Here is a 13,803-nt window from a genome sequence, read left to right on the forward strand (position 1 = left end):
GGGGGGGGGGGGGGGGGTCGGCGGTGACTAGGTACTGTCGTCCATTGTATCCTATCATAGCCTCTTGGTTATAATTTATCTGCAGAAATAGTACACATATATATATATATATATATATATATATATATATATATATATATATATATAATGTAGCAAAGGGCCCGCACTCCTTGTATTGTTAATACGTGTCTTTATTTTCAATGCATATCCAACGTTTCGGCCCACATTAGGGCCTTATTATATATATATATATATATATATATATATATATATATATATATATATATATATATATATATATATATATATATATATATATATATATATATATATATATATATATATATACTGTAGAATTTTACATTTTTTCATCTATTTCCTCTACAGATAAACGTAACAATATCTTCAGATATTGATCAAGCTTAAAGGAACAGTTCAGTGTAAAATAAAAACTGGGTAAATAGATATTAGATAGATATAGCTATGCAAAATAAAAAATGTTTCTAAAATAGTTAGCCAAAATAAAAAATGTTTCTAAAATAGCCAAAATAAAAAATGTTTCTAATATAGTTAGTCAGCCAAAAATGTCATCTATAGACTGCATGTCTAACATAACACAACGTCCTGCTTTTCAGCTATCTAACTCTGAGTTAATCACCGACTTTAAGGATTTAAGTGTTGCCACATGCGACAACTGTTCAGTGAGTTTGCAATTGATCATTAGCATGCAGCTCAGACTCAAAACAAGTTATGACCCATATGCCCCCCCAAGTCACTGTTTGGATACTGCCCGGTAACCAATTGATGGAAACCAAGAGAGCTGCACAGCAGGAAGTAGTGGTCTGGCTATTATGTTAGACATCTAGTCTCTCCAGCCTTTATGGATTACATTTTTGGCTAACTAATTATATTAGAAACATTTTTACTTTGCACAACCTAGTTATCCAGTTTTTATTTTTACACTGAACAATTCCTTTACGTTACAATTGTTGTTTTTCTTGTGAAAATGAAAATATGCCTTTCTTAATGTGATCTTTAGAATAATTCCCACAGTAGCAATTAACTTTGTTTGAAAATAACTACCAACGGCATTAGAATAATTAATGAAACCTTAAAGCTGCATGTGTCTTACAGTGAGAATTATAAACCATTGAATACTAAGCATTTGTAATAAGGCCGGCTAAAGCACAGAGCTGTGTTCATGTGTCAAACTGCAGGCAGGTTAACTTTACAATTTATCTCAAAATAAAAAATATAAATCTAAAACAAAGTTAAACACCTAAAAATATGCCAATTAGGGAATTCACTTTCTGTCTTTCTGACAGCTAGTGCTAAAGTTATGACATAGCAAAAGAGCTAGTAATATGTCAATGTTATTCTTTTACACTACTTGAATTGTGAGCTAATAGAACGTGTGCACAACACACACACACACACACGTTCTGCTCCGCTGCTTAGCCAAACTAATTGCTATTGTGTTAAAGGAGACATATAGGATACATGAAAAAAAAACTAATTTTGTAGGCAATTATAAGTAATATATGGTGTTGCTTTTACAATGTGCAAAAAATTAATATTATATTTAAAAATAGCCCCTTTATTGGAGCTCCATGTAGATGTTCTCTGGTCCCTGTTTGAAATGATAGGGTGGGCGTGTCCTAGCGGTCCCTGCCAGAAGCACAGTATGAGGGGGACAGCCAATCACAGCCCTGCAGTCAGACAAGCAAAGACAGGCTTCAGTTCCCCTGCACAACCTGGCAATTCAGGGAGCAGGAAATGGAAGAGAAGGGAGGGATTATTAGGGGCAACTTGAGGGGGGACATATGGGTCATAACTGTTTGCTTTTGAATCTGAGTTGCATGCTATGGATCAATTGCAAACACACTGAACACTCATGTCCCATGTGGGCCCCTTCAACTCACTGACTAACTCAGAGTTAGAGAGCTGAAAAGCAGGAAGTTGTGTTCTCTTCTGTTATCTTAGCCATCAGCTCCCTCCAGCCTTTCTAGGTTACATTTTTGGCTCACTAACCATATTGAAAATATTTTTTATTTTGCACAGCCTATATATTTACCCAGTTTTTACTTTTACATGGAACTGGTCATTCAGGCTTATTGACTTATAAAGGATAAAGAAAGCACGGTCAGGCTATGGCCATAGTGGATTGATTCTCGGGCTGCGGGTAACACAGGCCAAGAATCAGCACCTATGTTTTAAATTAGAGATCTTCTATATATGTACTCAAGAGCCTGGTGCAGACACACGGAGTGGATTTAGGCGTCAAAATGCACATTCGCATATTTGCAGACAGCATAGAATTGTTTTAATATACAAAATAATTATAATCAAGAGCCAGAAATAAAAGATTCTACTCACCACATTGAATACTAGATTCTTCTCAACCCATTCTTTAGCATCTTTAAATTCATCCATCATTTCCATTATATACAAGGTGTCAAGCGCATCTACTATTGTTGCTCCTTGTATATTCCCTGTAAATGTTACAAAATTGATTCATTAGGCGTGAATTTTTCATACCCATCTACAAAACACACACAATAATATTATCTACATAGTAAGATATATACACACATATAAACACACTCTGATGCCATATCAATCACATAATGCTGAACCAGTGAAAATTTACAAATGTAAAAGGCGGCTGATAAACTAAATATTTTGATAACAAAACAGTACCTTACTTATTCTCACCTAAGTTACAAGTAATCCTTAATGGTGGGAAAACAATAGTTTATTAAATGTTTAAATCATTTTAGCAAGCATAAGGTAAGGTGATCCACAATGTGGAAAGACCTCTTATCTGGAAATCAGCATTCTGGATAACAGGTCCCACACATATATTAGTGTTTCATGTGCCTACAATGTTAGAACAAAATTTGGGCCTCTAAAGGGTAATTAAAGTGTTACAATAACTTTATTAAAATGTACCACTTCCATAAAGCAGCAGTACTAGACTAGTGAGGGAATGTACTTAAAGTCACAAAGAGAAAAATGGTTTGCACAAATAAGTAAAAATTTGCATTTCACATTGTAATATTCTTCCTTAAAGGAATGTTTTAGTATAAAAATAAAAACTGGGTAAATAGCCTGTGTAAAATAAAAAAAATGTCTAATATAAAAAAAAAAAAAAAAATTGTCACCCTTAGACTTTTCTTTCAAGCAACATAAAAATTTTGAAAATACAACATTTTAAAAGACATTTTCTCCCAACATTTTAAAAATGGAGTAAAGCTCAGTATAACTCTTCCCCTGTAAGGGCCCGAAGGCACAGTTGGAGTCTGGACCAAGGAGGAGGCAGGTAGTTAGACCAAAGTTTGCGGTATCAGAAAGTTTAGGCAAGAGAGTCGTCAAAAGTCCAGGCAATAGTTCAATCCAGGCAGAGAAGGGTCAATACGAAAAGAACAGGCAAGGTTGGTACACAGGAATCAATAGGTAATAACACACCCAGGAATACACGAAGTTAAACCTATACTTGGGCAATGTCTGCAATGTCCAGAAGGCTTTATATAGGCCAGGTTTGGCGCCAAAGTTTGGGCGCAATGGCGTCATGACGCTGACGCACATTCTGACGCCAGCTACCATTCCGACACCAGCGACCAATCAGCAGGTGGGAAGACGTCATAGCCCTGCAACCAGCAGGATCCACATGGAGAGGCAGGGAGTCGCCATTTTGGGCGCTGTCGCTATCTTGGACGCCACCACCATCTTGGATGTGAGTAGCGACTTCCATTTCCATTACATCCCCGTGTGTCAGATCAATTATAATTTGCTCTGCTTTGGTTCACCCAATCTTCATTTCACACCTCTTGTAGGTGACCCATTGGGGAATTATCATATTAATAAGGATTAGAATTTTATAGTAAGGGCACAAGTTTCTAAAAACCTCATTAACAAAACAAGTAAAAAACTGATTAAACAAAAATATATTTTATACAATTTGATATGGAAACAGTTTTTAACTCACACTTGCATTATTTTACTAGTTTTAGTTTAATTAATGTGGCAATATTGGCAATTTGAGTGAATATATTATCTAAGGAAAGGTAAAGTTTCACAGCCATTTTTTAGTTTTAGCAGCAATTAAGACACTTGACCTAAGATAATAAAACAGATTTCTGATACAAATCCCTACATTATGCAAAATAGTATTTTTGTATTTAGACCCTTATATCTTGTTACAGAAGTGGAATTGCACAAACATGTAGACAGATTTAGAAAGCCCAGGTCATCCTGAAAAAAATGATATATATCTCATATACTCGAGTATAAGCCGACCAGAGTATAAGCCGAGGTACCTAATTTTACCTACAAAAACTGGGAAACCTTATTAACTCAAGTATAAGCCTAGGGTGCATTCCAGTTTGTCCACATTAGTTCATGTTTGTCCACTATAGTCAGGGTGCGTGCGAGCTGGCCATTCAAAGCACAAGCCAAAAGCTGTCATTGCATGCATTATACAGATGGAAAGCAAAGCAATACAATAGTGAATGTTAGGTAAGTGGTCTTGTAGACCATATCATAATGATAAAAGGCAACCAAATCCCCTCAACAGAAAAAAACTGCCAGTGTATTCAGTGATATTGATAACACAAATATCTAACAAATCTGCTGTTTAGTGGGAAGCAAATGTGGTTAGTTAAGTGAACAGGATAAAGCCCTCAAAACCAGGAAGGAAACCTAAACTCAAATATTCTAAATATCCTGTAACTCGTATACCCTGTACCATGGGGTCTGTATGTATGCATTTTAATAGGGAGTTTGATCCGGCACTGGAGTCCCGTAGTATCTGCACAGTACCTCACGAGTGCATCAGGTGGAAGTCACAGCAGGGGCCCGGAAGATGCTACGGGCCAGAGAGTGGTGAGAGAGATCCGGCACAGGAGTCCCGTAGTATCGGCACAGTACCTTACGAGTGCGTCAGGCGGATTACACATCGGCGGAATGTATTGTGCAAAGTTAATGGAGAGGTCAAGTAGGAGGGGCTATCGGCACATGCCCATTTACAGCAGCAACAATGTAATGCCGGCCACAGGAGGACATTTCATGAGCGCCATTTGGGTGATTCTGCACATTGCTGAAAAACTCGCTTATACTCGAGTATATACGGTGTACATGCATATATATATATATATATATATATATATACATACGTGTGTATATATATATATATATATATATATATATATATATATATATATATATATATATATATATATAGTCATATGGTACACCGGCACTCACCCTCACTGGATCAAATCCCGGGTGCTCCTCAAAAGGAAATAGATAGATGCAGTCAGGAGCACTCACGGGTATAGTGGTTAAGAAGTATCTTTTTATTAGAGTATTACAAACTCTCCCACATCAACGCGTTTCGGTTCTCTCTGAACCGTCGTCAGGATGCACCCAGTGGTCATCACATGATACATAAATACAAACATCCACCAATCAGTGTAAAATATCAATTAAATATGCAAAGTAGTGAACATGTCCAACATTAAAGTGTCAGCAATAGCAATCATCTTAATAGAACAATTCAGATATATATTGCAAAAAATCCCAATGTATGTTAAAAAGGTGTATAAAGATGTGTAAAACATTTGAACACTAATATAAAGTGCATAGTTACAAATCATCAAGCCATTAAAAACATACAAAAGTGTGCAAGTAGCAAAACTAACAAACTGGGTTATCGTAGATGCCAATGTAAAACCACTTCGAACAGGGGATATTTTAAAGATTAAAGAGTGAAACATCACAAAACTTGGTTGCAATTAATTCCATATTTAGAGCACTGTCTCCCCAGTGGTATGCAATTCATAGGGATGTAGATCTATCCAGGTCGAGCAATATTCCGAACACGTCATGTGTTGTAGTACATGGATGTTTCCAACCCCTTGTTGCGTCTATATATCACAATAAATCTATAAAGTAGTGTCATTCACATGTATTTGTACTGCTTATGTAATACCGAAAAACTTTATTATCTAGGAGCAATATTGATCCAATGTTATAACAAATGCTTATTGACCATGCTTGCTCGCCGTATCCCATTGTTGTGGTCATCCTCGAAACCCAGTTCGTAGTTAAAAAACAGAGTATAATCTATGTAAATGTTAAAAAGCCTTCAGGCTAGTGTATCAGTGTATCTCCATTACACCGCTCACTTGTCCTGTGAACCAATCACATATTTCTAACCCATAAAAAATAAGAAAGAATCAAAAAAAGAAAGATGTGCTGACAATTTTCTCAGATATGTACAGCACTGATCGAATCTGTAAAAGGATGGACAAATCTATCATTTAGGTGAAGCAAGCCAATGAATACATCTCATTGAGGCCCCTAGGAGCCACCGTGTCAAGAGTTCGGATCCACTTAGCCTCTTTCTGAAGTAGTATTTTCCCCCTGTCCCCTCCACGTTTGAGTGGGGGGACATGATCAATTAGAACACATCGAATAGAGGGGAGCGAGTGTCCAAAGTTTACACAATGTCTGGCAAGTGGAGTATCCGCTTTACCAGTGGACAGAGCTGTGCGTATGGTAGATCTATGGTTGTTCATGCGGATTCGAAATGTTGTGGTACATTTCCCAATATAGTGTAAACCGCATGGGCAGACAATACAGTACACCACATATTCAGACAGGCAAGTTAGCCTATGTCTAATTTCGTATCTCTTACCACTATGCGGGTGGGAGAAATGAGAACCCGTTAATAGAAACCCACATGTGACACAACCGCTGCACCTAAAACACCCCAACTTGTTAAATTTCGGCCATGACTGTGGAACACTATTTCCTCGTTCTGTTTGTAAATCCGTGACCATCAGTATATCACGCAAGGCCCGACCCCTGCGGTAAGCACACCTCGGCGGTTTTGCTTTATTAAATGGTAAGTTGTTATCCATTTGCAATTTGGGCCAATTTTTCTTGATAGCTGCACCTATCTGCTTGCTTACTGGCGAAAAGTTGGAAACAAACGTTAAAGGGTCATCCCTGTCAATTTCTCCTGGAGTCTTTATAGGTGTACCTGTAGTTTCTTTAGTTAGTGCTTTCTCCAGTTCCCCATCTAGAAATTCTTTTTGGTAGCCACGTTGCAAAAATCTCTCACGCATCTCATACGCCTGTCGCTTTGCCAACCCTATGTCAGAATTGTTCCGACAAACTCTTAGGAACTGTGTGTATGGTATTGATCTCAAAATAGAGGGTGGATGAAAACTGTGCGCGTGCAAAACCGTATTTCTATCAGTGTCTTTACGATATAGAGTAGTGCCTACACCATTGGACGTACGAAAAATCCGAATATCTAGAAAGTCCACAGAATCACGGTCAAAAGTTAACGTAAATTTGACCGGAGTGGTTAGGGCATTCAGTTCGGCAACAAATGTTTGGAGTCCACCTTGGCCCCCCCGCCAGATCAGAAACACATCGTCGATATATCTCTTATATAGAAATAACTGGTCAGAGTATCTAGAGAAGATGTATTTCTTTTCAAAAAAATCCATAAACAAATTTGCATAGGAGGGGGCCACGTTGGACCCCATTGCCGTGCCCGTCAGTTGTAAATAGAATTTATTTTCAAAACGAAAATAGTTCCGAGTGAGTACCATTTCCAGTAATGAGCAAAGAAATTCAACCGGTGGATCCCCAGTATGTCCGTTTATCAGAGCCGTCCTACATGCTGAGACCCCCTGATCAAGTGGTATGATGGTATATAGGCTAGATACGTCCAGTGTGGCAAAAATAGTGTCATCTGGAAGTGGGCCCAATGTGGTAAGAATTTGGAGGATGGCCGGAGTATCAGCTATGTAGGAGGGCATCTCTAGACAAAGTGGCTGTAGAAATGTATCTAAGTAACAAGCAATGTTGGATAGAAGAGACCCACGTGCAGAAATAATCGGTCGGCCCGGGGGTGTAGTGGTAGATTTGTGAATCTTCGGCAGCGTGTATATAATTGGGCACCTGGGAAATTCCACAGAAAGATATTGACAACATTTTTCACTAATCCACCCTGTCACTACCGCTGTGTTAAATTGAGAGTCTATTTCTTTTTTAAACTTCGCAGTTGGATCCCCATGTAGTTGCATGTAGGTGTGCCCCTCAGAGAGTTGTCCAAGCAGTTCATTTCTATAAAATGAGCGGTCCAATAGAACTATAGAGCCGCCTTTATCGGCAGGCCGAATGATCAACTCGTGATCATTCTTGAGGGTCTGTATGGCGTCTCTCTCAATTTTACTTAAATTCGAGTAAAACTTATCCTGTTTGGAAGTTATATTTTTGAAATCTCTTTGCACTATACCACAATAGGTTTTAACCGAGGTTGGCGTGTTGGGGGGTTCAAACTTGCTGACAGGGCGAAATCTTTCCATCTGGGTATCAGGTCTATCCTTATAGTAGTCCCTTAGTTTCAATTTTCTCTGAAACCGATATAAATCAATTTCCAAATCAAATTCATCAGTCTGCTGGACCGGGACAAATGATAGACCCCTACTCAGTAAAGAGACCTCACCCTGTGTCAGCATATGTTTGCTCAAATTAAAAATTACATGTTCATTTTTCTCGGTGGTCTGCCTCGGCGGTTTGTACCCCCCTCTCCTGGTATGTTTCCTTTTCCTTTTACATCCCCTAAAAAATGAGTGCATGTTACAACTCCACTGGGGATATTCCCTTGAGAGGCACATACTACCGGTTCCTTCGGTGTATCAATGTCCGAGGAGGGTGAATCACCAGAGCTATCTACCGTGGAGAAATTTCTCCTGTGTGTTCTCCGTCTGGCCCACCTCTCAGTGTCGTGTTTCCCTATTAACCACCCGTATACTCGACGGTCCCTGTAGTCTGCGTCTACTTTGATAATTTTGGTTTGTTTGAATGCAATTAGTTCCTGTCGGTATTTCTCAATGCTAGTTTCTAATTTAGCCTTCCAATTCGTGGACTGGTCCGCCACCATTAAAGGAATAGCGGTTGCTTCCAATTCACCAATTTCGGCTCGTATCTTTCTGAGTTCTTTCCCAGACTGCTCAACCACTAGCAGCATAAGATCCAAGGAGCACTTATTCAAAATGCCGCACCAGCGACTGCAGAATTCAGGGCTGGCACGACCAATGGTGGGTGTATTACGTATTCTAAAACCCCTTGGAATCTTACGTTGCCTATAATAGTCAGAGAGATATAGACACATAAAGCCCCACACAGTCGCTAGTGTGAACGCAAGTATTGATTCTGAGCTGTTGTTTTGCTGTGAAGACTCTCAGTGACAGTGTTGTTTAGGCTCTAGAAGTAACTAATTAAGGTCACAGCCTGTTTATAATACAGGCAACTGGATAAGTTACTGGGGTGAACTTTGTCTGAGAATATTAAGGTGGTTCCTATATCTCTATATACATGCCAATACAAATGAAGGGATTCGCCTACTAGCTTACTCAGTTGGTTGCATACTGTTAGACTGTATGATTATTCACTCTGGGTCTGCGAAGTGCTCCCTGGCTTGTTTGTTTGATTGATATTGACCATTATAATCTGCTTTAAGACTCCAAAGTGTGCCTTTATTCTGCTAATATTATATGCATCTTTTATTTAAAAGTGGTAATATAGCACCTGGTTACGCGGTGAAGCAAGCCAATGGAGGATGAAGCGAGGGCCTCTTCGTTTGATGTCGACACCACTGGTGAATTTGCATTTACACAAGAAGATGTGACTAGAATACTTTTTACGGATTCGGCTGCCAATGAGAGGGTGGGTAAGTTACCCAAAGATTTATTTAATCAGTTGAATGGTCTCAAAAAGAGGGAGGTTGATTTCTACCTACACGGTCTATATCTCTCTGACTATTATAGGCAACGTAAGATTCCAAGGGGTTTTAGAATACGTAATACACCCACCATTGGTCGTGCCAGCCCTGAATTCTGCAGTCGCTGGTGCGGCATTTTGAATAAGTGCTCCTTGGATCTTATGCTGCTAGTGGTTGAGCAGTCTGGGAAAGAACTCAGAAAGATACGAGCCGAAATTGGTGAATTGGAAGCAACCGCTATTCCTTTAATGGTGGCGGACCAGTCCACGAATTGGAAGGCTAAATTAGAAACTAGCATTGAGAAATACCGACAGGAACTAATTGCATTCAAACAAACCAAAATTATCAAAGTAGACGCAGACTACAGGGACCGTCGAGTATACGGGTGGTTAATAGGGAAACACGACACTGAGAGGTGGGCCAGACGGAGAACACACAGGAGAAATTTCTCCACGGTAGATAGCTCTGGTGATTCACCCTCCTCGGACATTGATACACCGAAGGAACCGGTAGTATGTGCCTCTCAAGGGAATATCCCCAGTGGAGTTGTAACACGCACTCATTTTTTAGGGGATGTAAAAGGAAAAGGAAACATACCAGGAGAGGGGGGTACAAACCGCCGAGGCAGACCACCGAGAAAAATGAACATGTAATTTTTAATTTGAGCAAACATATGCTGACACAGGGTGAGGTCTCTTTACTGAGTAGGGGTCTATCATTTGTCCCGGTCCAGCAGACTGATGAATTTGATTTGGAAATTGATTTATATCGGTTTCAGAGAAAATTGAAACTAAGGGACTACTATAAGGATAGACCTGATACCCAGATGGAAAGATTTCGCCCTGTCAGCAAGTTTGAACCCCCCAACACGCCAACCTCGGTTAAAACCTATTGTGGTATAGTGCAAAGAGATTTCAAAAATATAACTTCCAAACAGGATAAGTTTTACTCGAATTTAAGTAAAATTGAGAGAGACGCCATACAGACCCTCAAGAATGATCACGAGTTGATCATTCGGCCTGCCGATAAAGGCGGCTCTATAGTTCTATTGGACCGCTCATTTTATAGAAATGAACTGCTTGGACAACTCTCTGAGGGGCACACCTACATGCAACTACATGGGGATCCAACTGCGAAGTTTAAAAAAGAAATAGACTCTCAACTTAACACAGCGGTAGTGACAGGGTGGATTAGTGAAAAATGTTGTCAATATCTTTCTGTGGAATTTCCCAGGTGCCCAATTATATACACGCTGCCGAAGATTCACAAATCTACCACTACACCCCCGGGCCGACCGATTATTTCTGCACGTGGGTCTCTTCTATCCAACATTGCTTGTTACTTAGATACATTTCTACAGCCACTTTGTCTAGAGATGCCCTCCTACATAGCTGATACTCCGGCCATCCTCCAAATTCTTACCACATTGGGCCCACTTCCAGATGACACTATTTTTGCCACACTGGACGTATCTAGCCTATATACCATCATACCACTTGATCAGGGGGTCTCAGCATGTAGGACGGCTCTGATAAACGGACATACTGGGGATTTATATATATATAAATAATTTTCCTAAGTAAAATAAACCCCCTTCCCCAGAAATTTTAGCTAAAGACAAATTCAGAAAAAATGTCTTTAAAATGTTGTGTGAAAGACAAAATCTGTAAACTGTCTGTTTAAAAGACAAATTCACAAAAGTGGAGATAGAGGTATGTGAATTTGATGCGAAATCCGACATTTTTATGTACACTTTAATTTTGTCTCAATATCACCACTTTTGTGAATTCCCCCCATAGAGTCAGTTTAAGTATCCTTACATGAACATCCTTCATCCCTCCCTTTGTTACGGTAAATTTTTATTTTTTCCCCTCCTACATGCACAGAAGGTGAGACCATACAATCAAAACAGAAGCGGTTATAATTGTATGCATTTTAACAACCTGGAGGTGTAAAACTGTAAGGAAACTCCAACCAGGGTCAGAAGATTGGGGATATTTAGTCCGCCGGCGACAAATTGACTCTTCGTCGGGCGACTAATCTCCCTGAACTGCCTTCCCACTGGCTAGAATCGAAATCACCGGTGGGACGGCACTCAAAACGCTCTGTTTTCTGAAGTCGCCCAAAGTTGTCTCACAAGGAAATTTAAGGTGACTTCGGAAAACGACGCGCTCATAGTGCCATCCCGCCAGCAATTTAGATTGTAGCCGGTGGGAAGGCTTTTTGGTGAGATTAGTCACCCGACGAAGAGGTGATTTGATGCCAGGCGACAATCTCCCAGAATCTTTGCCCTAAAGGAACAGCAACACCAACAAATTAAATTGTTTTTAAGGAATGATAATACCATTTATTGTTGCCCAGCACTGATAAAACTGGTGTGTTTGCTTCAGAAACACAACTACAGTCATATGAAAAAGTTTGGGAACAAAAAAAAAAGATAATAGTGGTAAGTCTTTCATTTCCCAGGAACATCTGAGTACTGGGTCTTTTCTAAACAAAGATTTGTATTGAAGCAGTAATCCGTTGTATGTAATGTGAAAAACTGCCTGTGCAAAAAATTGGGTACCCTTGTAATTTTGCTAATTTGAATGCATGTAACTGCTCAATACTGATTATTGGCAACACCAAATTGGTTGGATTAGTTTGTTAAGACTTGAACTTCATAGGCAGGTGTGCCCAATCACAAGAAAAGGTATTTCAATTGCAAATTGTGCTTTTGTTTGACTCCCCTCTAAAGAGTGACAGCACGGGATCCTCAAAGCAACTCTCAAAAGATCTGAAAACAAACATTGTTTAGTATCATGGTTTAGGGCAGTGCTGTCCAATTTCTATGGTACCGAGGGCCGGAATTTTTCCAATCTACATAGTGGAGGGCCGATAACGGAAGCCAGTGTTAACCACTCCCTGTTTTTAGACCACACCCACTTTAAACCACACCCACGTTACCGCAAGACCATGTCCACATTAATAGCACACCAAAAAACCAAATAGTTGGTGCTCACTGCAGGGATCAGGGCTGGAACTAGGGGTCGGCAGAGTAGGCGGCTGTCTAGGATGCCATCATTGAGGGGCGCACTTTTTTCAAGCATTTATTTAATAATTTGTTTCAGTAATCATGGTCACCCAGTTGGGTGGAATCCATCTCCTTCCCCTTCTTCCTCCTGCCGGCAAGTAATAGCTCCTTCTGTGCGGTGCACCGCGACGTGCATACACGCGTCAATGACATCACTAATGTGTTGGATGAGAGAGAGAGGCAGAGAGCTGGTGGCCTGCTTGGTGTGGCTTGCTTTTGCTGCTCTCAGCCTTGCACAGTTGCACTGAACTGAAGACATTCTTTCTATTGCTGTAAAGTGTGAAGCTTCCTGCTGGCACAGCCAGGTACAGATTTGGGGCCCATATGTTTGCTGTTGCTGCTGGGCTGGGCGCTGGCACAGGTATATAAATACTTGGGGGCAATATGATGTAATCAGATTTATTTTTGGCTGCTGCTGACACAGGTAAAGATTGGGGGCAATATGATGGCTGCAGGAGCGCTGTATGATGGATGGCTGCTGAGCTTGCTTGCACAGGTACAGGGGGCAGTAATATAAATGAAAAAGTGTTGTACACTTTCTTGCTTTTTTTATTTAAAAACCATCATGGTAAGGAGGGAAATGGTAATGCAGGACAGGGGGCACTGAGTGAAGCTCTTGCCTAGGACTAGGATAAGGACTACCTTGTGCCTGCCCTGGCAAGGATTTCACTCATATGTGAAAAAAGCTAAGTCATATAAGACATAAATCCATATGCCTCCTCCCCTGTGTTTAATACAGTACCCCAGCATATGATTAAACACCTTAGGGGCCACTAACAATAATTTTCAAATGCTAACAAACCCCCAGAACAAATACCAAAGTATGACACACACAGGGAGCATATGGAAGGCAGAACAGAGCAGGAGACAGGAATCAGGACCAGTCTAATATGTACTACATACAGTGACACAGTGCTGGTGCCCC

At 40.0% G+C, this 13,803-nt stretch overlaps 1 protein-coding gene across 1 annotated transcript in view; it reads right to left on the reverse strand.

Moving 5' to 3' along the window:
* Positions 1–13,803, reverse strand: part of man1a1.S (mannosidase, alpha, class 1A, member 1 S homeolog) — a 118,183-nt gene that overhangs the window by 62,192 nt on the left and 42,188 nt on the right. The window contains exon 3 of the mRNA XM_018265361.2: positions 2,377–2,492. Coding sequence (XP_018120850.1) covers positions 2,377–2,492 — 116 coding nt within the window. The remainder of the gene's footprint in view (positions 1–2,376; positions 2,493–13,803) is intronic.

This window comes from Xenopus laevis, chromosome 5S (assembly GCF_017654675.1).
Source record: "Xenopus laevis strain J_2021 chromosome 5S, Xenopus_laevis_v10.1, whole genome shotgun sequence".
NCBI lineage: Eukaryota > Metazoa > Chordata > Amphibia > Anura > Pipidae > Xenopus > Xenopus laevis.